Source organism: Dendropsophus ebraccatus, chromosome 1 (assembly GCF_027789765.1).
Source record: "Dendropsophus ebraccatus isolate aDenEbr1 chromosome 1, aDenEbr1.pat, whole genome shotgun sequence".
Taxonomy (NCBI): domain Eukaryota; kingdom Metazoa; phylum Chordata; class Amphibia; order Anura; family Hylidae; genus Dendropsophus; species Dendropsophus ebraccatus.
This window is the reverse complement of record NC_091454.1, coordinates 88,422,822-88,448,767: the sequence shown is the minus strand read 5'-3', so window position 1 is coordinate 88,448,767 and position 25,946 is coordinate 88,422,822. Positions and strand designations below refer to the sequence as shown.

Here is a 25,946-nt window from a genome sequence, read left to right as displayed (position 1 = left end):
TTGTTGTTGTTGTCGTTGTAGTACTTGGCTTATTTTTTGATACACAGAGTTACAAAAAAAATGTGGACGGGACTGTGTCTTTCTATACTAATGGAGTTATTTACTAAGCAATTATGATAGTAGGAACTGATAGTTTCTGAACTGAGGAGGATGTACGTTTCTGGCTGTGCTGGATACAGTTATTAAGCTTTGTTCATAAAGACGGATAATATGTCATTATTATAACTTATGCATGACTCAAATTGAGTGTAGGTGGTTAGTGAATGTGGAGGAGCTGCCTGCATGTGTTTGTCAGTGGGGGATGCTGGTGACATAAAGTATAATACATCCTGCACCTTTATTTATTGGGAGCTCTGTTCTACACTAGTGTATGAACCATGGAAGTAACAGTTTTATCCTTCCCTGTAGGCGTTGACACAAAGTTGAAATTTACCCTTGAGCCTTCATTGGGCCAGCATGGCTTTCAACAGGTAAGACACTTTTTTTTTTTTTTTTTGCATGTTTCAGTTTGTTTTACTTAGTCTTGCATTTCATTATGATTTAGGGTTTTCTGCATGTTATCTGTTCAAAGGCCCTAGATTAATGTATAGTTTATTTAACATCTGTTAACACATTCAGCTTTTCAAATTTATTCAATAGATTACTTAAGGTGAATGTGCACACAACATGTGGGGTGCAGAAATTTCTGCAACTGTTCTGTTTATTTGAAATACTCTCTCATTCAGGGGAATGTACAAACAGAAAAACCAGGAGAGCCGGGAGTCTAGACACAGGAATCATAAATAATAAGTGTATTCAATACACTCACATTTATAGCAGTGTGATGAAGGGGGAAACACATAGACTTGTTGCTACTACACGTGTGTGTGTGTTTTACAGTTTTTTTGTTTTTTTTTTAAATAAATTCATTGTAATAAATTGGTTTGTGACTGCTATACCTCACAAATATAGATCAGAGAGGAGCAAGTGTGTTCTGCTCTGTTCTTATATCACTGGTGTGATTTGATGAAGTTTGCAGAGAAAAGCTGGGCATTGCTCTCCAGTTGTTTTCACTGTACAGGGACTGTTAAGATGAATGGAACAGATTTTTAGTCACAGAAAAGTCTGCAGCAATTTTGCAGTGTGTTCATGTAAAGAATCAGGTCAATGGAAATTTATGATACTCCTTACACACATGGCGTTTTTTGGTGTGGCATTTTTCTCTCTGGCATTTTCAGGCTCTTTGGCAGTTTTTCCTAAGTGCAGCATGCTGAAAGTGTGGCATTTGTTATGCAAACTGGTGTTTTTCTACCATAGACTTCAATGAGATTGTTCTGGTTTCTATAAAAAAAATTTCATTGCTGTGCATATGTTTTATTTTCATGGTGTTTTGTCACCTTTCGTGGTCCAGCAATTAGGTCATGTCATGGCAGAGGAAAAAAAAAGTTCAGCACACAACACCTAAACCACGAAAAAGATCATTCCCATCTAGTCAAAAACGGCAGAAAAAAAACTGAAAAGGCCCGAAAAACGCCACACAAAAAGGATGTGTGAGGACACCCTAAATCTGAAACTGGATGCTACCGTTATGTTCAAAGATATAATTGGCGGGAAAAAAAGGCCATTGGTTAACCCAGGAAATACTTATCAAACTTGCAGACCTAATTTTTCTAATTCAGAATGATTAAAATACACTCCTACAAGGCACTTCAGATATATTGCTATTTTATGCATAAGATGTCATGTAGATATACTCTTGAATTGTTTGATAGAAATTTATCCAAGCCCATTCTAAGCACTTCCAGTGAGTTTACCATGACCACTTCCTCTGGCAAAGCGTTCCATAGTCCTACTGTTCTTACATTGAGATTAAAGGTGACCATACACTTTCAAAAACTTTTCACAGCCAAAAGTTATTTATTCCATCTTCTCCATACGCAGGAACGTTTGGCAAAGCCAAGTGTTCCTGTGATCTCTATGGGAAGGGGTAAGCCGCAGCCGCTCTGGTGGTGGTCTAGCAGAAAACAAAGGAATCGGGCAGTGATTTTTTCCATCACACCCGACCTCTATATCTCTACCGAAATCTTCTGTTGGTGGAACATCAAGAGAGCCCCATACACTGTAAACTGGCAAGAACATAGAGTGTTTGGAGACCTTCAAAGTGTAGCTGCCATTTAAATATTTTTTTTGCAGAAATTATTAGTACAAGCTATTTTGAGAAACTCTGGAATGATTTTTTTTTTTTTTAGACAAACATGCCTCTGTCTGTACTAAAAAGCTGTTTTACAGCCTCCCCCTTTCTTACTTCCTATCTGTTTATTATCAGGCAAAGCCTACGGAGGGGTCAAGGGAGTTGAGTAAGCAGATAAGCATCTGTACAGTTTGGAGACTGTCTGGGCACATAAAGCACTGGATTAAGAGGCCAGAAAGGTCACTGCTTATCTGGGAGCTTGATGAGATATGTTTGCAGGATGTAGTGTTTTGTAGGGCTGCCTTTTCTCCTCTCTGTGCTCACTCACACGCCCCCTCGGCCCCTCCATAGAGCATAATGGACACAGAAATCCTGATTCTTCTGAAGTGAGGGTGGTGGTAGGATAACTGCTTTTTGAGTACAGAAGGAAACTCTTTTGCTTAATAAAACCAATTACAGACTTTCTTAAAACTGCTTGTACTATTGATATTTATTGATTTCTGAATTATTTCTGAATTGTTATGCTTTAAGGGTAGCTTCACACACACCGTATCGCAGTGGATTTTCTGCTGCAGATACGCAGCTGATGTGATCTAAATAACTGAACACAGCATCAAATCTGCACCATCAAATCTGCTGCAGATGCGGTGTGTGTGAAGGCACTCTAAGGCTGAGTTTTCTTTTTCTGTCCTTGCTGATTTGAGATTGTAAAAATAAATAATTTGTTAAATCAATCTGAAGACAACTCAAGAAGTTGTAGCTACTTGTAAAGCAAAATGCTTTGTTCTGTGTGATACCGAGTAGATTTGAAGACAAATACCAAACTGTTGCCTGTACGTTTTTTGCCCTTCATATTGTTATGATGTTGCTTGTTCTTCTAGTGGTATGATGCTCTCAAAGCCGTTGCGAGATTACCTACTGGAATACCAAAAGAATGGCGGCAAAGAGTAGGTTTTTTAACAATTTTTATTTTATTTCACGTACTGCAGCTGTAATGAATGTGAAAAGCCTACTTCAAGATATTTCTTTTAATAAAGAAACTACAAAAATCTACAAAAGAAGTTACATAAGGCAAACTTGTAGTGGTTATGCATGTTTAATCCCCAGATATGAAATTGAAGACATCTGTGCTAAATATTTGTAGGTTGTTCCACATTGGTGTTTAGTCACAGTATAAGGTCAACAATACATTACATAAAAATGAATAGGGTAAAAAGTCTTATCTGACATTGGGCTTTGCAGTAGTGTGATGCCTGGTGAGTATTGTGCATAGGTTCTGTTAAAGGGGTACTGCAGCAAAACAAAAAAAAATCTTTCACCTCAACTGGTGCCAGGGATGTGTAATTTACTTCTGTTAAATTTAAAACATCTCAAGTCTTCCACTTTTCAGCTGCTGGGTGTCCTGCAGGAAGTTGTGTATTCTTTCCAGTCTGGAAAGCAGGGCAGGTTTCCTATGGGGATTTACTTTTTATCACGGACAGAGGTGTCAGCAAAAAGCACTGTGTCAGACTGGAAACAATATATCACCTCCTGACGGACATACAGCAGCTGATAAGTACTGGAAGACTGGTCACTGATTGACTTAGCGGCCAGTCCATCAGCAGGGACAGGCCTTTTCCCCTGAGTCATGACATCACAACTTGGGGGGGAAATGCTTTCCAGAGGTGGTCCCAGGCCAGTGCCACTACTCACCATGGGCACAGAGAGAGGTATGTTCATACACCTGATCAAATACCCCCCCCCCCCCCCCCTTTGCAGGCTGACAGATTTTAAAAACTGCCTAACTTCTCATTTAAGGCCAATAAAAAAGTAGAAGCGAACACATAATCTAACAGACCATTGAGTTGTTGTACTCAATATGTGATCAAAGAGGAACTCTGTGCTCTCTTCCCTTTTACTAAAGCTCAATGGCAATGGAGTAGCTACCATAAATGCAGACCACACCAGTGCCACTGGGCCCATGCACTAAGGGGGCCAACAAGCATCTGGCCCTTTAACTGTGAGCTTTTGTGATAATCGCTTACAGTTAAATGCTGCAGCGCTCTGACTGACAGCACAAAAGAAGCCATTGGCTTCCTGCCCTGCTAGTCTCTCTTGTGGCTGGAGGCAGCATTGCACCTCCAGTCACAAGAGACTCCCCTCATACACATACTCACCTGACCTCGCGCAGTCCCCCGATGTTTGTTCTCCTAGCTCTCTGGAGTCACACGTCTGTTGGGGAGCTTGGAGAATGAATGAATGCTGTGCTGGGCCAGGTGAGTGAGGGGTGGGAAGAGTACAAGATTCATGGGGCCCTGTATGGTTCTTTGCCATGGCTATTCTTTTGTAAGGGTAGTGGTTACCTGATATCTATCTTCTTGATATCACAGCTATACATCCTTTAAAGTAATAAGTTTCCTAATGTACTTTTTAATTTTAGTTTCCCCTCTTTATCGGTTAGTAAGATCTTTGAACCCCTTCTTTTCATCAATTCTGTGTGCTGATTTATATTTGCTGTATTTTAGGTATGGCTGACACTTGCAGACCAATATCTGCACAGTATTTCTATCGATTGGGAGAAAACAATGCGCTTTACATTTAATGAAAGGAGCAATCCTGATGATGACTCAATGGGCATACAAATTGTGAAGGTAAAGATAAGTGTTTGTAGCTGCCAAAACTGCATCTTAAAACTGGCTGCATAAATTGTGGTAGTTCAGCAAAAAACAAACAAACAAACAAACAACTTTTAAATCAACTTGTGCCAGAAGGTGCCAGAGATTTGTAATTTACTTCTGTTAAAAATTTACAAGTTTTCCAGTACTTATCAGCTGCAGTTTGTTCTACAGGAAGGGGTGTGTTCTCTCCAGTCTGACACACTGCTCTCTGCTGCCACCTCTGTCCATGTCAGGAACGGTCCAGAGCAGTAGCAAATGCCTATAGAAAACATTTACTGCTCCCCAGACTGGAAAGAAGACCACTTAGCTTTTTAGTGTGAATTGGCACAATCATTCTGATTCCAAGGAATTTTTTAATGCCAAGGTCAGATTTTCAAGATGCTAACAATATTTCTCATTTCTCATTTGCTAATCCGCTTATTTAGTGCACTGGAGTAGGTCCCATCTGGGGGCACTAGGCGATGCCTCCAGTGTACTAAAAAAGCTGATTATTATATTAGGGATATCTGGAATAAATCAGGAAATAGACCTTAGGTTTAAAAAGCCTCACATCGCTGATTTGAGAATTACCCTTCTGATCTGTCCACAGTAGAAGTGAGCAAGCCAGGCCGAGGTTCCAGTTCGTACAAACCTGAACCATCATCATTTGAATTCCGCTGTCTTCCTGGGCCATGGGGAGGTTGAGACAATGTTTTCCAGGCTGTATCCATGTTTTCCAGGTGGGGCTTTCTCCACCTTCCTCGTGGAGCAGGCAGCAGGATTCAAATGCTGATGGTTCAGGGAACCTTGGCCCAGCTCGCTCATCTCTAGTCCACACTAAAAAGTTATATGTGCATGGTTAGTACTAGTTTGGATTTAAAAATACCGACCAAAATACTATCTTCAGATTGTTAACAATTTTTTATTTATTTATTTTTTATTTTTTTTAAGTTCATATAGGTTACTGACCTTTGGGCACCCTCTTTAAATTTGATTGCAGTTTATTACTTATATACATTGACTAATTTACATTGGCGGTAAACTGTGCCATCAGTATTTGTTATACAGTGGAAACACATCTACCAGTCCTTTGTATATAACTATAAAACCGGTTGCATGGTTAAAATGTTTTTTTTTTTTTTCTTAATTTTATATATTTTATTTTACAGAGTTTATAAGATTTGTATTATAAGTATACCTGTAAGTTATCCCTAATTTGGTTTTATTAGTAATTGTTTTGTTTGTCTGATTTATTTCAGGATCTTCATAGAACAGGCTGCAGCTCCTATTGTGGACAGGAGGCAGAACAGGATAGGGTGGTACTAAAGCGTGTGCTTTTGGCTTATGCCAGGTGGAACAAGACTGTAGGCTACTGCCAGGGATTTAATATTCTGGCTGCCCTTATCCTGGAAGTGATGGAGGGCAATGAGGGTGATGCACTTAAGGTTGGTAAATCTGCAAATTCTGTATACTTTAAATGTCTAAACCTTATACAGCCTATTGCCATAAAGATAATCATTTTTTTATAGTATAATTTCAGCTTCACAGTCAACCTGAAGATGAAGCAGCTAGTGTTCATTAAAAATCACTTAGAGTTTACTGTTTACTGCTCCTATGGAAACCATCGTGTTTCCATGGTGACAGACTGCAAACAAAGCCTATGTATTTTTTTATATACAGTATATAGAGATGAGCCAACCTCGAGCATGTTCGAGTCGATCCGAACCTGAACTTTCGGCATTTGATTAGCGGTGGCTGCTGAACCTGGATAAAGCCCTAAGGCTATGTGGGAAACATGGATATAGTCATTGGCTGTATCTATGTTTTCCAAACAACCTTAGAGCTTTATCCAAGTTCAGCAGCCCCTGCTAATCAAATACTGAACGTTCGGGTTCGGATCGACTCGGACCCGAACCCGGTTCGCTCATCTCTAACAGTATATATCCTCCCTTATACTTAACTCCCTAAGAATGCAGGCAATTTTGGCCTTCAGGACACAGTCCCATTTTTTAAAACTGACCCATCTTTTTTATGTGGTAATAACTTTGAAATGCTTAAACTTCCAAATCCAAGTCCCTCAAGGATAGTTGGTCCATTGAAAGGAGTTCACGATATGTCTATTTTATGTTGTCGTAATTTTTTGGGAGGTTAGAAGGCTTGGAAGATTAACAGCAAATTTTCATAAAAATTTCCACAATCTTTTTTTTTTTTTTTTTTTTTTTTATGGAGTAAATTATTTCTGGGATGAATTTGATAGGCCTATAAGCTTGAAACCCCAATAAATCTCCCCAATAATTCACAGCAGGGGTTAGAAACTATGTGAAAGGGGTTATCTGAGACATTAAAGGGGTTATCCAGCGCTACAAAAACATGGCCACTTTCTTCCAGAGGCAGCCCCACTCTTGTCTCCAGCGTGGGCGGGTTTTTGCTGCTCCGTTCCATTGAAGTGAATGGAGCTTAATTGCAAACCGCACCTGAACTGGAGAAAAGAGTCATGTTGTCTCTGAAAGAAAGTGGCCATGTTTTTGTAGCACTGGATAACCCCTTTAAGAAGTTATAGAAGTGCTACAAAATCTGGATATATGCATAGCTAAAGATATTTATGTGGTTTATGACCACAGTCGCTCACGCCCACAGGCTGACTTTTCCTCCACCATCCAAACCTGCCGCTCTCCCGCGGACGTTTTGTAGGATTAACTCTTCCCTCCTCAAGCGCAAGAGCAAGGAGGAGTTAAAGTGACTGTACCACCAGGCCCAGGCTTAAGCGCTGGAGGCGGGCCGACCCACCCTTAGTGGGAGGAAACCCCAGCCCCTCTATGATAGGGTTCCATTGATTCTAATGAAGTCACGTCATGGAGGGGCTGGGTATTCTTCCCACTGGGGGTGGGTCGGCCGCCTCCAGTGCTTCAGCCTGGGCCTGGTGGTACAGTCACTTTAATCCTCTGAAACCTCCGTGGGGGAGTGGCAGGTTTGGACGGTGCAGGAAAAGTATGTACCCAGTGAATAAATCAGCCATTTGCATTGAAGACTTGTGAGTATGTTGTTTGTCTGAAACAGAGTTACATTAACAAGAAATGCATGAGCAAATAATGTACATATGAACTGTGTTGTATTACTATTATCTGAAACCTCTCTATTTATTTATAAATGCTTATGGTCATGGACATTGTGGAGTATCATGAGTGTGGACATAACAGTTGTTGAACTGCTGGTCCTGCTGTTGCTTAATTCAGCCGTTTTTGAGGAGTTTCACTGAAAAATAAAATGTTCTGGAAGCACAGATGGATATAGGAAAGGTACCATGTGTCAAAGGTGCCATGTGACCTAACAACTAAGTGTCAGCAGTTTGGAACATGAATTGCAGCTGACAGATATTTTTTTAAGCTGTGTATAAGCAAATGATCTCTATAATAAAAAAAAATGTTGTAAAGAAGAGTTAGGGTCCATTTACACGGAAAGATTATCTGACATTATCTGTTAAAGATTTGAAGCCAAAGCCAGAAACAGACTAAACAGGGAACGGGTCATAAAGGAAAGCCTGAGATTCCTCCTCTTTTCAAATCCATTACTGTCTTTGGCTTCAAATCTTTGGCAGATAATCTGTCAGATAATCTTTCTGTGTAAATGGGCCCTTAGTTAAGATGTCTCCAAGATAATATGAGACTGATGAACTGCTATAGATTACATTTATTATTGCTCGGCTTCTGTATATTAAGGAATTATATGGTTTACTTATTTTTCCCACCTGATTTCTCAGTGTTGGTTTTCATTTTGAGAAAAAGGCCATATTATTAAAATCTTTTTTTCTTTTTTAACCCCTTAAGGACAGAGCCTGAAATGGCCTTAATGACAGAGACAAATTTTATGAATATGACCAGTGTCACTTTATTCATTAATAACTTCGGGATGCTTTTACCTATCCGGCTGATTCTGAGATTGTTTTCTCGTGACATATTGTACTTTACATTTCTGGTAAATTGGAGTCGATACTCATAACAAATCTTTATGAAAAAAACCCAAATAATGTGAAAAAATGTGAAAAAATGCATTTTTCCAACTTTGAAACTTTTTTGCGTATACAGAAAGTGGTTATACCACATAAGTTATATATTAAATAGCATTAGCAACATGTCTACTTTATGTTGGCAGCATTTATTAAACTATCTTTCATTTTTTTTAGACGATAGGAAGCTTAAAACATTAGCAGCAAATTTCCAAATTTTCAGTAAAATTTCAAAATCAGATATTTTTAGGGACCTGTTCAGGTTTAAAGTGTATTTGAGGGGCCTGTATGTTAGAAAGCCCCACAAAGCACCCCATTTCAGAAACTGCACCCCCCAAACTCTGCAAAAGCACATCCAGAAAGTGTTTTAACCCTTTAGGGGAGTCACAGAAATAAAAGCTAAGTGTGTAAGGAATTTGAAAATTTTAATTTTCTGTGCAGAGATTTTATTGTAATCCAATATTTTTCATAATTATAAACCTATTACCAGAGAAATGCACCCCAATAATTATTGCCCCGTTTCTGCAGTTTATAGAAATACCCCATATGTGGCCCTATTGCGCTATTTGACGCAACCACAAGCCTCAGATATAAGGGAGCGCCTAGTGAATTTCAACGCCTCCGTTATATTTGGTCATTTTTGACTGTACCACTTCAGGTTGGCAGAGGCTCTGGGGTGTCAAAACCTAAAAAACACCCCTAAAGGGACACCATTTAGAAAACTACACCCCTCAAGGAATGTAACAAGGGGTGCGGTGAGCATCTGGACCCCACAGGTGCTTCACAGATTTTCCGAACAATATGGCGTGAAAAAAGAAAAATTTATTTTTTACACTAAAACGTTGTTCTAGCCTTCAATTTTTCATTTTCTTAAAGGGATAAGAGGCAAAAAAAGACAAAAAATGTGTAACGCAGTTTCTCCCGAGTACAGAAATACCCCACATGTGGCCATAGAGTGCCAAGGGGGCGCAGGACGAGCCTCCAAAGGGAAGGAGCGCCAATTGGCTTTTGGAACCTGAATTTCACTGAAAAGGATTTCAAGGGCCATGTCGCATTTACAGAGCCCTCGTGCTGCCAAGACACTGGAAACCCCCCACAAGTGATTCCATTCTGGAAACTACACCCCTCAAGGAATCTAACAAGGGGTTCAGTGAGCATATGGACCCCACTGGTGACGGGCACAAATGTGGAACAATGTGACGTGAAAGGGAAAAATTTCATTTTTTCACTTTCATGGCACAAATGTGCCCGTCATCAAGGGGTCCATATCCTCACTGCACCCCTTTTTAGATTCCCTGAGGGCTGCAGTTTCCAGAATGGGGTCACTTGTGGGGGGTTTCCAGTGTTTTGGCAGCACGAGGGCTCTGTAAATGCGACATGGCGTTCATCATCCATTCTAGCCAAATCCAACCTCCAAAATCCAAATGGCGCTCCTTCCCTTCGGAGGCTTGCCCTGCGCCCACATGGCGCTTTATGTCCACATGTGGGGTATTTACGGACTCGGGGGAAATTGCTCTACACATATTGTGTGTTTTTTTTCTCTTTTAACCCCTTGTGAAAATGATAAATTCAAGGCTAAACCAACATTATAGTGTAAAAAATGTAATATTTCATTTTCACGCCACATTGTTCCACATTTGTGCCCGTCACCAGTGGGGTCCATATGCTCACTACACCCCTTGTTACATTCCCTGAGGGGTGTAGTTTCCATAATGGGGGCACTTGTGGGGGTTTCAACTGTCTTGGCAACACAGAGGCCTTTTGAATGCAACATGGCCCCTCAAAATCCATTCCATCCAAATCCAGCCTTCAAAAACGAAATGGCGCTCCTTCCCTTCGGAGGCTTGCCCTGCGCCCACATGGCGCTTTATGTCCACATGTGGGGTATTTACGGACTCGGGGGAAATTGCGCTACACATTTTGTTTTTTTTCTCCTCTTTTAACCCCTTGTGAAAATGATGTATTCAAGGCTAAACCAACATTATAGTGTAAAAAATGTAATATTTCATTTTCACGCCACATTGTTCCACATTTGTGTCCGTCACCAGTGGGGTCCATATGCTCACTACACCCCTTGTTACATTCCTTGAGGGGTGCAGTTTCCATAATGGGGTCACTTGTGGGGGGTTTCAACTGTCTTGGCAACACAGGGGCCTTTTGAATGCAACATGGCCCCTCGAAATCCATTCCATCCAAATCCAGCCTTCAAAAACCAAATGGCGCTTCTTCCCTTCGGAGGCTTTCCCTGCACCCGCATGGCGCTTTATGTCCACATGTGGGGTATTTCCGTACTCAGGGGAAATTTTTTATCTTTTAACCCCTTGTGAAAATGAAAAAACATGACAAGATTAATGATTTAGAGTAAAAATTTTACAAAAATTACACTAAATGTTGGTCTAGCCTTGATTTTTTTCCATTTCCACAAGGGGTTAAAAAAGAAAATGAACACAAAACGTGTAGGGTAGTGTCCCCTGAGTACGAAAATACCCCACATGTGGGCATAATGTGCCATATGGGCACAGGGCAAGTCACCAAAGGGACAGAGCGCCATTTAGAGGCTGGAATGGAGGATGGAGGCCATGTCGCAATTACAAAGCTCCTGTGCTGCCAGGACAGTAGAAACCCCCGACAAGTGACCCCATTCTGGAAACTACACCCCATAAGGAATCTAACAAGGGGTGCAGTGAGGATATGGACCCCACTGGTGACGGGCACTTACGTAGAACATGTGCCGAGAAAATAAAAAATACAATTTTTTTCATTTTCACGTCCCAAATGTGGCCGTCACCAGGGGGCCATATCCCCGCTGCCCCCCTTCTTAGATTCCTTATGGGGTGTAGTTTCCAGAATGGGGTCACTTGTGGGGGGTTTCTACTGTCCTGGCCGCACAGAGGCTTTGTAATTGCATCATGGCATCCTCTAATGGGAATGGCGGCCATACCTATTTAGCTGGGGAAAAGGGACAATTCTAATTTATTTGGGGGTATTAGGCCAATTATTAGTTTATAAGGTTGGAAATGACAGGTGTCCATCAAATTCAACCTGTGTTGATCCAGAGGAAGGCAAAAACCCCTCGTGAGGCAGACGACAGTAGCCTCATCACAGGGGAAAAATTCCTTCCCGACTCCATAATGGCGATCAGAATAATCCCTGGATCAACGTGACCCCTGAAATAGGAATAAGGGACAGAATTTAGATAATGTAGAACCCCAATGACGTGTGGTGCGCCTTGGAGCGATCCAGTATGCAGAGGCCGGGGTGATCAGGACAGGTGTCACACTGGAAAATGGTGTCCTTCCTGATCCCCCTGTTACGCCACACTCTGCGCTTCTTCTGGGGTCTCCCTTTCTCCAGTGTGGGGGACGTCACCTGGAAAATGTTGTCCTGGTGCGATCCAGGGTCCCCCATATCCAGAAGCGCTGGGGCCGCTCCATGGCTGCTAAATATTAGGGCTGGTATTACTGCTTCTGATATTTTTGGATCGTGCCGCAAGCTACAGTAGCTCGGGCAGCGAGGGACCGGAAGAGGGGGTGCTGGTATAAAAGTTATCCCCGTACAGGTGGTAACCTTTATCCAGCAGTGGGAAGATCAGTTCCCAAACGATCTCCCCACTAACTCCGAGGATGGGGGGGGAGGGAGTGGGCATCTGGGGGCTGGATTCGGGTGTCCCTTCCTACATACACTCTAAGGGTACATGCACACTGCGGAATCGCGTCAGATAACCCTTCGTGCATTCCACAGCTGGCACCCACCGGCGGAGTGATGCAGGCGCACGTCTCCGTCCGTGTATGCCCGGGCGGATTCCGCTCTCTGTCCAACGTATTCATTCTTTGAATGGACGACGGAATCCGCCCATGCATAACATGGAGTCTATGACACGGATGGAGACACGCGCCCGCATCAGTCAGGGTGCCAGCTGCGGAATGCACAAAGGGTTATCCTTCGCCATTCCGCAGTGTGCACGTACCCGAAATCTGTAAGTGTACCCTGAGGTACTGTCACAGAGTGTGTAGAATTTCACACCATACCGTCATCTCTTATTGGGACGGTACTGGCGGAAAAGATGTGTCTGGGGGGCAGCGTACGCTACGCTACTCCCAGACACGTCACTGGATGATGAGGATGATGAGGATGAATGGAGGAAAGAAGGATCCCCCCATTCATCCTCACTGGCTGTTTTGGTGTCGGAGGTAATAATAACGTATCCCTCTGACGCCGAAAACACCCTGGGGGCAATCTTTATACGGGGACTAGTATATGGGGTATGTAGTGGTGTAGTCTCAAACTTTATTCAATGTAGTGTGGTGTAATGTAGTGTTTTTTACGTGTTTTTTTACAGTAAGTATAAAAAAAAAACCTACGCCAACAAAGGAATTGCTGATAAATGCCGCACTTATGTGCGGCACTTATCAGCAGACCGTGGCAGTAGAATATAGAAAAAAAACACCCTACGCCAAAAAGGAGGAGTTGCTGATTAGCAGCGCACTTTTGTGCGATGCTGATCAACACTCAGCGGCGATAGGGTGCGGAAAATAGAAAAAAAAAAAATTGAAAAAAAAAAAAAAAAAAAATTTCTACATTCTGAACATCCCTGTAGCTGCTGATAAGTGTATTACACATATCAGCCGCTAGAGGGCAGCAGAGCGCAAAATACGGAAAGAGCCGACGCTGGAGCCGAAAATAGCCGAGAGAAGCCGAACGTGACGTCACGGAAGAAGCCGAAGACCCGAACGAAGACGAGGATGCCGCGAACCCGGAAGACGCCGATCAGGAGCCCGGGACAGGTGAGTAATGTACAAATACCTGCTCTGGACCCCTCGGCTACCTAGCTGAGGGGTCCAGGGCAGGTATTTACTATATTGTGGGACTCTGATCGCCGTGCCACCGGCCCGATCGCCGTGAACAGCCGGCCGGCCGTTCACGGCGATCGGGCCGGTGGCACGGCGATCACCATTACTTTTTACAGTAATGGCGGTCGGTGCCGTCCTCGGACAGCACCGACCGCCATTTTTTTCCGGGTCATCGGGTCGCCGATGACCCGGAAAGGTTCCGATCGCCGCTATTGGCTGATCTGAATTGATCAGCCTATAGCAGCGATCGTAAGCACGGGGGGTGTTAACCACCCCCCGTGCCGTGAAGCTATGATGGCCTGCTATGATTTATAGCAGGCCATCTTCCCCGACCGCTGTGTGTGAACACGCAGCGATTGGGGAAACATCGGGCGTAAATTTACGCCCTGATGCGCCAAGTACCAGGGCGCGAGGGCGTAAGTTTACGCCCGATGTCGTTAAGGGGTTAAAGGGGTTATCCAGCACTACAAAAACATGGCAACTTTTCCCCCTCTCTTGTCTCTAGGTCAGGTGTGGTTTGCAATTAAGCTCCATTTACTTCAATAGAACTTAGTTTGACTGGACACAAGAGTGGGGCAAAAGTGGCCATGTTTTTGTAGGGCTGGATAACCCCTTTAACAACTATAGATTTGGTTTAGTTGGTTATTTGTTTAGGTCCTCTTAACTAAAAGCAGAGAATTTGAGGCAGGTGTACTTTCTTTTTGCCATAACTATATACATACATCTCGTCATCCTAATCCAACAATTAGCAAGGTTCTAATTGTAGAAATGATTTATGCAGAAAAACAGTATTACAGTAGTACAGAACTTGGTTTGCTGGATATTATATGGTATTTAAAGTGTGGCGTCCATATTTCATTGAGATATATTGTATGCAGCAGCACAGATGCTGAGATAATAGAGCTAAAGGTAGATGCACGCCTCACCCACTGAAGACCTCCAGTAGTCCAATGTAGAATTCAGGAAAAGATCCACAAGGCAGCACTGTTTTTATTTTACCAGATGCAACATTTCAACTATGACAGTCTTGAGAGAATTCTTAAAGGAGAACTCTGACCAAAATGTATTTTTTAATATGTTATTACATTAGCAAAGTTAGAGAATTAGAAATAGAATTTTTACAGCTATTTCACTCTAAGTAGATCACTATTAAGTAGATCAGGGAGGCTTCAATTTCTCTAAAAAAAAATAAAAAAATAATAATAATAATAATAATGTGACGTCACAACCCGGTCTATACCTAAAGGATCCAGAAGGCGGAGAAATTACACATTTAATTTTGATTATTTTGGTTGCTATATACTGTGCTTTCGTATACATTCAGCCGCTCGATCACACCTTCACTTGCCACACCCTGCAGCCGCCTGATCGCACCTGAACCCCCAATCCCATCCCGTGCAGCGGAGTGAACGCTGCTTAACTACCATCCTTTTTCATGGACCTTGCCGCCTCTCTTCCACTGCAGTAATTGATCAGGACCTGTTATAATTTTTACATGTAATTTCTACATATACTGCGCCCCCTGCTGGACTCTTTAGGTATAGACCGGGTCGTGACATCACATTTTGTTTTTTTTTGTTTTTTTTTAGAGAAAGTGAAGCCTGTCTGATCTACTAAATTGAGGGAAATACCACTATATGTGCATTTCCAATAAGCAAAGTTAGACAAATTCCTAATGTACAAAATTGATTTTGATTGGAGTTGTCCTTTAATTGAGGAGCATGTATTTGTAAAATCAGAATGCAAATGCAAAGAGGTGACATTGTGCACAACATTGGGTTAATAAAGTATCTTCCCTGATGCAACAGCTACTGTGAATCTCTTGAACTGCACTTGTTGAATACATAAGAGATTATATAGCCTAGCAATATGCTATAGTGAAAGTGCCTGCTCTTGTTAATAATTCATGGTGAATTGCAGACGCTTAACTTACAATAAAAAATAAATAACATTAATTAATCATGTGTTAATTCCATCAAAGCTTTTCTAATGTAACATATTTCACAGAACAAAGAAAGCAGAAAGATAAAATGAATATTCAAAATTCAGATCACTGTTTTATCTTTTTAGAAATCTTGAAAGGATACACATGAATAATTTATATCGGTTCACAGTCGCTGCTGGATCTCAGAAGTATTTGACCCTGCATGATGCAGTGTTAGCCTAATATTGACAAGATACTGAATCTCATCCATTTTACTTAACCTGTTAAGGGCCGGCCACTGTCTTTTCATTTGGAGCAGTGAAGGTACTTAGGACCCAGGGATTATTGTCCGTCTATGGCCAATTACTGGTTGTTCCGGATGATAATAATTTTAAAGCCTTTAAAATAGGTATTCTCATCTCTAAACATCTCTGACAGCATATTTCTAGGATATGCCATCCCTTTATTAAGTGTGCATCTGGGACCCCAACTGATCCTGTGAGGGAAGTGCAGCAGCTCCTCCTGAGTGGGAGGCGGAGACATCATGTCCTAGCAGCTGGTCATAACTTAGATGGGGCTACCTCTTTAAACATGTAAACTGGAAGACTGTCTTATTAGGTATACTTACAACTAGGCAGTTTGGAGAATTGGTCATTTTCTGTTCCTGAACCAAACAAAAACTCCAGTCTATGCATTCAGTTGCAAGGGGAAAATGCATCCTAAAAACATAATTGTTCTCTTGATGAAGGTTCTTATTAAGCAGTATCATATTTTGCTACAGATCATTAAAAATGATTCCTTAAAAACTTCTATAATCTATACTGGGTGGAAAGAGTTGATGCATCTCCAGACCAGATTTTATAGGGCTGCCAGGGGTTCGTAGAAGTAGAGATGAGCAAACCTCAAGCATGCTCAAGCCCATCCGAACCCAATCGTTCGGCATTTGATTAGCGGGGGCTGCTGAAGTTGGATAAAGCCCTAAGGCTATGTGGAAAACATGGATATAGTCATTGGCTGTATCCATGTTTTCCAGACATACTTAGAGCTTTATCCAACTTCAGCAGCCACCGCTAATCAAATACCGAACGATCGGGTTCGGATGGACTTGAGCATGCTCAAGGTTCGCTCATCTCTACATAGAAGTATTATAGGACAGGAGCTTTATTCAGTCTATGGTCCTTCTCTAGTACTATAATTTGGAACATCTGATGGTGTGTAGCATGGGGGATGAAATGGAAAACAGAATATGATTCTTACCAGTAATTTGGTTTCCATAGATCCTCCATGACATTGGGTTTTACTCCCTATTATGATTATGAAATTAAAAACTGGGTGTGCCATGGAATCAAGGGTGCTTTAAAAATAATTATTGTAGATATAATATCATCTTGACTGTTCTGTGCAGTTATTTTTCAGAAATGTCTTTAGTATTTAGTAGGGTTTTACATTTTTTTTTTTGCTATGTCACATGAACACATGAACCTCCCTCTTGGATTCTAGTTGTTTGTGTACATAAGGCAGCCATTTTTATTTTTGTGTAAGCATTGTTTTTCTCCCACTATAGGTAATGATTTATCTTATTGATAAGGTACTGCCAGACAGTTACTTTGTCGATAATCTTCGGGCACTGTCAGTGGATATGGCTGTATTTAGGGATCTCTTGAGAATGAAGCTGCCAGATCTATCTCATCATTTGGATGTACTTCAGAGAACTGCGTATAGAGAAAGTGGAGGTAAGTTTATTAAGAATGATCACCTCAAAATTTATAATGTGTCTTTATTAAAAACTAAATTGTTTCTTATGTTTCTTTATATATTTTGTATATTTTTTCTTGTACAAATCCTAAAAACGTATCTTTTTGTTGCAGGTGGTTATGAACCTCCTCTCACTAATGTGTTCACTATGCAGTGGTTCTTGACTCTGTTTGCAACATGTCTTCCAAACCACACTGTTCTTAAAATCTGGGATTCAGTGTTTTTTGAGGGATCTGAGATCATCCTAAGAGTAGCACTGGCCATTTGGGCAAAGCTTGGAGAGTAAGTTTGTTTTTTTAAATTGTATACTTTAATTTTTGGTTTGAAACCATGTCTAGATCTCTTTTTATATTCCGTTGAGATTCTGGCCCAAATCCCCACAATGCTAAAGCACTGTGTTAACAATGCAGTTATATATGGTACAATAGGCAATAAATGATGTCATTTGATCAATTCCAGTTTACAGAGTGTATTATAGTCCAGAAAGATGAAGATTAGTTTTACTAGCTTCTGTGCTGAAATCTACCATTCTTTGTTCTCTGGTACCGTGAATGAGGGTTAAGAAGCCCAAAGCAGTAATGTACAGATGGGTAACTTATATTTTTTTCTTTATTTCTTTATTTTATTTTAATACATTCGGGCTAGGATAATCCCCAGTTATGTTTTATGGCTCGTAAAGTTTAGTTTAAGGGAACCTGTCACCGGGGACGTGGGCTCAGAGCCCGCTCGACCCCCTGATGCAGCCCCCGGATACTTACCCTTTCCGATGAGTCCCGCTCCTGGAGCTGCTCCCGGGACGAAGAAATCAGTGCCGGAAGCAGTGCACGCGCCTCTTAGATGAGGCTGCATCGGGGGGTCGGGCTGGCTCTGTACCCGCTCCCCGGTGACAGGTTCCCTTTAAGCATTGACATGAACCCAATCTCCAATAGGTGGCACCAGAGAGCAACATACTTTTCTTCTGGAGGAGAGATATTTTGCATATTGTATCCCAGGGGAGCTTTGCTTGGCCTATTTACTTCACACTCTAGATTGATGCTCTCCTTAAGGAGATACACTAGCCCCTCAGTTGTTGGCGCTATCAATTTATACTCTTGAAGTATCATCCATCTACCAGATTTTCTACAGTTATCTGATGCTGAGGAATTTTACTGTCAACTGTTTCCAGTACCAGCAGGGAAGATTAGAAAATGTCCGCTGTAAGCTGTATGTTTATATGTATTTTTCACATACTGTATATGGTTATTCCATAGCGGCACCAAAGAATATTAAAATCTCCTTGTTTTGTTGCAGGCAGATTGAATGTTGCCGAAATGCAGATGAATTCTACAGTACAATGGGAAGACTGACCCAGGAGATGCTTGAAGACAACCTGATAGAAAGCAATGAACTGATGCAGGTTAGAAAACATTATATTTTAGGCTATGCAGTTGAATATGATGTCACTTGTTTGGTGATATTTGTACGCCATATGGAAAAAATACAATAATTTATTTTTCACTATCTTTTTACTTAAATTTCCGTATGGTATATTGGTATTTAATATTTATTGACTGACTATTTGGGTATGACATGTTTTTTTAGATTTACCAATATATTTTTGTTTTTAGACAGTGTACTCAATGGCCACTTTCCCGTTTCCACAACTAGCCGAGCTGAGGGAGAAGTATACATATAATATCACACCTTTTCCAGCACCAGTCAAGTCTGCTTCATTTTCTGGGTATGCCATAAAGTCTGTGACCAATTACTCTTTGCTTTATCTCGCATATTATGTTACCTGTTAAGTTATATTATATTCATGGTATATTTTATCTCAACGTTTCACTATAGAAACTAGTAATATTTTTTTCTGAGATGTTTTTCTCTAGTCATTTGTAATGCAAGGCTATGTTGTCAATCTTCCATATGTCTTTATTCAGGCTGTTGCTGAAAAAAAAATGTCAGAGGGTTCCACTGTGTTTATATACTATATGCAGTTTAAGGACTTATTTTTTGTTAAAGAGATATAAATAATGACATTTATGAATTTAAAGGAGAAGTCCGGTGGGTCAAAAATCATTACGGGCAGGGGGTGGGGGGAAAATAAAAAAGACACTTAGCTTACCTGTCTCGGGCCCATGTTGTGCTGCATGACCCTATACCCCACCGGGTATCATCTTCTCCTGGGTTCCGGATATGTCACGAGACGGCTGAAACGTCACAAGCGGGTGGGATTTAGCCTGCTCAGCCCATCAGTGACTACAGTGGTGTCCCACCCCAGTCACTCAGTGGCTGGGCGGGGCATCCATCAGCCGGATCATGATGTAGCTGGAGGGGAGCTAAAAAGACAGCCGGCTGGGGTCCAGGAGCAGAACGTGGTGTTGCGTGGGTTCCAGGACAGGTGAATATGACCTCTCTTTTATGTTCCCCAAGCCTGAATTTTTTTTTATTTTTTTTTTGCCTCCCCCCCCGACTTTACCTTTTAATGAGATTTTACTAGCTGCCCCCACTCCATGTTTTTTTTTTTTTTACTTTCCATCCATGTAGCCCTATGGAAGCTCATTTTGTGGGACAAGATGTACTGTATTTAAAAAAACAGGTGTTCGTTTTATTTAATTGGCCTAACTTTTTTCCTGTGGGTCAATACAGTTGTGGCGATACTGATAAAACTTTAAAAAGTCTTTCTTTGCATTACGCAATTTTTGCGGGCAGCGGGCGAGCCCCTTTAAGCTGAATCAAAATATGGAATGTTCACATAATTGTTCAAGTGATGTTGTTTCTAGCAATGAAAGCGGAAGCTCCATGATACGGTCTTAAGTTATATAATCATGATTTAGAACCAAACATTAAACCAGCCATGGCATTAAAACCGCATACTGTTAAGTATTTATCATCTTTTAAATGTTAGACGCCCAAGTAAGATGCAAGACAGTGACGAAGAAAATGACATTGATGATGATGACATAAATGCCAATTCTGTTGGGTGTCTTGGCCCATTTAGTGGACTTTTGGCTCCAGAATTGCAGAAGTATCAGAGGCAAATAAGAGGTAAATAAAAATAAATAGACATTTATTGCTTTTGTTTTCTTGAAATCATTTTTCTTTCCTTAACCCTTTAAAGACACAGTGGACAGAGACAATTTTCATTGAAACCACCAAAATATTTGTGGGGTGAAATTGAGAAACACAATTTGGTAAAGTTCATGGGGAGGGGTGTTGTTTGTTATGTAATGCACCTTACGGTAAAGCTGACATGTTACCCTTATCCTGTTGGTCAGTCCGAATGAAGTTTTACCCTTGTTTACATAATGTTTCTAATATTTTACTATTCTTAAACAGTCATTGTTTTAAACAAATATTTTATCAAAGTTTATAGAAAAAACACCCTAACATGTATGCCAATATAGGGAAGATTTATTAACCCCTTAGCGACCCATGATGTACCTGGTACGTCATGGTGCCACGGGGGTGTTCAGAGCGGGGTCCCGTTGGGACCCCGCTCTGAACGGCACCACTCCCGGCTACAATCTGCTGCCGGGCAGTGCCTCTATTAGCCGGCATGGGTCCCGTTGCCACGCCGGCTAATTAAGCACTTCAATGCAGCTGTCAAACCTGACAGCTGCATTGAAGGGCTTCAGACCTCACGTCCCTGGTGTCTAGTGGGATGGATCTCCCCCCTGCAATGTGATCGCAGGGGGATATCCGTTCTTCTGGCTGGCCCGGGCCAAAGCAATCTATGACCGATGTAATCGATCTTTGCTGTGTATATACACAGCATTGATCTCTACGAGAGATCAGTACTGTGTATATACAAGTCCCCTTTCCCCATTTTATAAATATAAATTAATAAATAAACAAATGAACATATTTGGTATCGCCGTGCACGTAATCGCCCGAACTATTTAATTATCATATTCCTGATCTCGCACGGTAAATGGCGTCAGCGCAACAAAATTCCAAAGTGCAAAATTGCACATTTTTGGTCGCATCAAATTCAGAAAAAATGTAATAAAAGGTGATCAACAAGTCATATATGTGCAATCAGGGTACCGATAGAAAGAACACATCATGGCTCAAAAAATGACACCTCCCTCAGTCCCATAGACCAAAGGATAAAAGCGCTGTAAGCCTGGGAATGGAGCGATTTTAAGGAACATATATTTGTTAAAGGACAAGTGCCATGAAAAACTTTTTCCCAGTAATTGAATCACATTACAAAGTTATATAACTCTGTAATGTGCTTCAATCACCTATCTGCCTCCCTTCCCTGTCTTTTCCCCCCTCCACCCCCCACCAGGAAGTGTCCTGACTCACACAGACCTGATCTTCTTGTGAGGATGAGTCATCAGCAGGAGGGCTGGTCTAGGTCCTGTTACACCAGCCTCCCCCTCCCCTCCTTGTCAGGTGACTCTGCTTGCTCAGCTTATCTTCTCTAGTGACATGACTTCTTCACTGAGTCCACAGCAGCAGGAGAGAGGGTATGAGGGAGCTGCCTATGTGCAGGAGTCAGTCTGAGGGAAGATAAGCAAGTGAGATGTGACAAGTGATGGCTTGCAGTTGTTCAGCCAATCGGAGGTGAGCAAGCTGAGTCACCTGACAAGGCAGGGGAGGGGGGAGGCTAGTGTAACAGGAGAAGGAGCTGAGAGAAGAGCTTGGTGACGGTGACAACAGTAATCAGGTCTGTGTGAGTCAGGACACTTCCTGGTGGGGGGGTGGAGGGGGGAAAAGACAGGGAAGGGAGGCAGATAGGTGATTGATGCATATTACAGAGTTATATAACTTTGTAATGTGCTTCAATTACTGGGAAAAAGTTTTTCATGGCACTTGTCCTTTAACAATGGTTTGAATTTTTTATAAGCCATCAAATAATATAAAAGTTATACATGTTACATATCGTTGTAATAATAACGACTTGAGAAACATGCATAACAAGTCAGTTTTACCATAGGGCAAACGGCATAAATCCAAAACTCCTCGAAATCAAAACAAATTTGTTTTTTGTTTTTTCAATTTGACAGCGCAAATGATTTTTTTCCGGTTTCGCAGCATATTTTATGGAAAAATAATGCCTGTCATTGCAAAGTACAATTAAAAATAAGCGCTCATATAAGTCTCTAGGTGAAAAAATGCAAGCGCTATGGATTTTTAAACATAAAATGGAAAAAGCAAAAGCGCAAAAATGAAAATTGGCTTTGACCTTAAGGGGTTAAAGGGACTGGTTTAAACTGCCCACAGCAACCAATCACAGCTCTGCTTTCAGCTCTGGTAAAATAAAAGCTGAGCTGTGGGCAGTTTACACCAGTGTACAGTTTACACCCTTTTATAAATCTGGGCCATAATGTCTACATTTTTGGTCACTTTTATAGTTTTTTTTTTTCTTTCTGATATATAACATGACAAAAAAAAATATAAATGAAAAAAAGAGAGTAGTTTTAACTTCTATTGGAGGAGGGGACTTTTAAAAACAGTCTGAGGCAGCCTGAGGCAGACTCTAGGATCAGATTGCAGATCAGACAGTCCACAGGTAGGCATGTGGCTGCCCTAAAAACAGTCACACTGCAGGGGTGCCGATTGTATATTACAAAGGGTACTGACCCCAATGATGCCACTTTTAGTGGTTACTTACAAAAAATGTTTTACAAACTTATATACAAAAGTGAGTAGTTTTTAACATGAGATAAAGCTGAAGACACTCCTGTTACTTGGTCAGTCCAATATGAATGATAGGATACTACAACCTGTATGAAGCTAGGGCTAGGTGCTTGCAGCATTAGAGACTATGGAGCTGTCACTTAGGGGGACATTTAGTTAGTACATTGTTTTTTGCACTGGGCTTAAAAATGTCCCCACAGCGCCAACGGTTCGCAGATTTATGTAGAGGTGCACTGCCCTTACATAAATCCCATGCGCACCAGTATGTGCACAGAGGGAAACATAGGTTTCCTTATCATTTTTTCGCTGAAAAAATTATACTTTCAGCAGACCCAGAGTCCAGGCCCCCCCACCTCACATTCCAACTCCGTTTTGCTTCCTGCAGAGCGAAATGGCGCACAGCTCATATTTACCTCTATAAAACAATGTCATCTAGGCGGGCCTTATGGCTGTTGTGCCCCATCTTTCTGCCTACCCCTGTGCCATAGTCCCCGTCCCATCAATGATGTCATCGGAATGGACTGCTCCTAATGCAGTGGAGGCCAGGATTCATTGTCTTTGGTGCAGGCACATTCGGGCATTGGTGTTGCCATATCCTTATCTGCTTACCGTGCCACAACAAAAGGGGAATCCCACCCCCCACTGGAGTAGAAGAGGCCCATTCCGATGATGTCACGGAGGGTCGGATTACACAAAGATGTGTTTTATACAGGTAAATAAGAGCTATGCAGCATGTAAACTTCTAAGTGCTGCGGAGAACTGCACATATCGATGGGGGGGGGGAAACAATATCACTTCAAGGGGTTAGGGCCTGTTCACACTGAGCAAAAGTGGCTGACTTGCAAGCAGGGCGGACACTGCTTGAAATTCCGTCTGTCCCATTGCCAGGTGGAATTTCAAGTGGTGTGCGCGACAAGGGCTGCATTTGAAATTCCGCCTATTTTGCTCAGTGTGAACATGCGGCAGCTTCTGGGGAATTCTGGAAAACTCACTAAAACCTTGAAAAACCTTGCAGTTTAACTTTGCTAAGAAACTTCATTACCAAATTTTTAGAGATGACATGTCAATTCTTTTTCTTCACTCTTCAGATCAAAAAGAGGAGCAGAGTTTGAAATTTGGCAACATTGCAGAGCTTAGCCCAGGCGCAATAGATTCTTGTCGAGGAGAATATCATGCTGTTTTTAATAGTATGATGATGGAGCGCATGACAACTGATATCAATGCCCTAAAACAACAGTACTCCAGGATTAAGAAGAGGCAGCTGCAGCAAGTCCATCAGGTTTACATTCGTGCAGGTAACCTTTCCTATGCTACCCCTATTGTGTGTAGAATTATAAAGGCAATGTATTTTCAGTTCCTGGTTTGCTTTCCTTGAAATTAAAGGAATATTCCCATGAAAACTGGATTATCTACAAAATTGCTGTCATAGTAGGTAGTTTTGTTCATATCCACTGCTGCGCAATTTTAGATCTTCTGGTTACTAAGATATGGAATAAAATTGCTCTGTCTATGGGCAATAGGTCTTCAAAGTTTACCAATAAGTGGGCAAAACCCAGATGCCACAGTATCTCATGCCCTATTATGTGTATAATCATGTCTCATATGGATTTCCACAAATAAACAATAGAGGGGCAGGTCCACCATTTATGCATTAATGTACCTACATGGGCATTGCACCTCCAGCTGATGTACCTGGGAATATTTTTGAAAGATACAGTGTCAGGTACCATTGGTCTGTAAGTTATCTAGAGGCCTCTAGGTGATTGGCAGGTATATAATAGCCAGGCCACTGCTTTTAGAACAGACTGGTGGTCGGTAACCTAGATAAAGACAAAGTGCATGCATTTGCAAAACTATTTAACTTGACAAGCCCTACAGCCCTATCTATGTTAGTTGAAATGTGAATACTCCTTTAAAGAAGGAAGACCTTGATTAAGATCAATATTTCCAGGACCTTACTATTCTTGCTTAGATTGTAATTATCAGAATGTTTAGCCATGTTTTTTCATTTACCATTTATCTGCATGTTTTATGTTTTTTTTACATAGGACTTGAAGAATTTGATCCTAAGGATCAGCTTAATACTGGTATTTAAAAAGAAAATGCCTATTTTGGTTCTGCTTTAAACCCATATGATTGGTCATCTTTTGTTGTGAAACATCTTGATCATACCTAAATTAAATTAAAAAATGAACATGTGGTATGACTATCAGGGTATATACTGCACGCCCTCACTACTATACTTTTACATAGTGTATATTGTAAGTCTGTAAAGATGTTTCCCACTGGATGACCATGAATATTTTTATATCTTTAATCACAGCCAGCTTTACAAATTTATTTGTCACAAATCCATTATGAAAATGAATCCTCACGTTTGCTTAGATATGTGATTACTTGGTGATGATTTCATATACAGTCTGATTGGTGGAGGGCAGTTTTCTTCTACAGATGATGTCATATAGGTCTCCATACACCTCTGCCTCATTTATTAAAACTCTCCACAGTTCCTGAACTTTAATCATACTATATGTTGCCTCTCTTAAGGGCCTTTTGCTAGAAGCGCTCCTGCAGCTGATGATCGGCCTGTGTAAAAGTGACACTGATCAGCCAAGGAGGGGGAAAATGCCTGATCCTCGCCTGATCAGGTCTTTAGAACAAGCTATAACATTTAATGTTGTCGGCCACACATCTCCCTATGTAAATAGGGGATGTGCAGCTCGCAAAGATAAAAGGAAGCGGATAGTACAGATAGGTATATATCTGTGCTGTCAGTTTCCAGATCACAAGCAGCAGTATATACTTACCTTGTGTGCTGATTGTCATCCGGTATCCGGGTCTCCAGTCCAGCCGCCGGCTGTATCTTTAGGTCCCGCCTCCTCCAGAATGATTGCAGCAGGCGGGTTACAGACAGAAGACTGAACAGCCGGATGCCGGTTTATAGGCAGCACGTATGATAGGTATACACTGCTTATAA

The 25,946-nt window shown here is 41.4% G+C and overlaps 1 protein-coding gene across 5 annotated transcripts in view; it reads left to right on the top strand.

Annotated features, from left to right (window-relative positions):
• The window catches only part of TBC1D30 (TBC1 domain family member 30), a 116,007-nt gene that overhangs the window by 83,716 nt on the left and 6,345 nt on the right, over window positions 1–25,946 (top strand). For 3 of the 5 annotated variants that reach the window (XM_069974626.1, XM_069974615.1, XM_069974645.1), the window contains 11 exons: window positions 409–470; window positions 3,052–3,117; window positions 4,675–4,800; window positions 6,066–6,251; window positions 17,148–17,316; window positions 17,452–17,620; window positions 18,629–18,734; window positions 18,946–19,058; window positions 20,226–20,365; window positions 24,058–24,264; window positions 25,018–25,056. In XM_069974626.1, coding sequence (XP_069830727.1) covers window positions 409–470; window positions 3,052–3,117; window positions 4,675–4,800; window positions 6,066–6,251; window positions 17,148–17,316; window positions 17,452–17,620; window positions 18,629–18,734; window positions 18,946–19,058; window positions 20,226–20,365; window positions 24,058–24,264; window positions 25,018–25,056 — 1,383 coding nt within the window. The remainder of the gene's footprint in view (window positions 1–408; window positions 471–3,051; window positions 3,118–4,674; window positions 4,801–6,065; window positions 6,252–17,147; window positions 17,317–17,451; window positions 17,621–18,628; window positions 18,735–18,945; window positions 19,059–20,225; window positions 20,366–24,057; window positions 24,265–25,017; window positions 25,057–25,946) is intronic. The other 2 variants (XM_069974636.1, XM_069974656.1) reach the window with 1 other exon arrangement.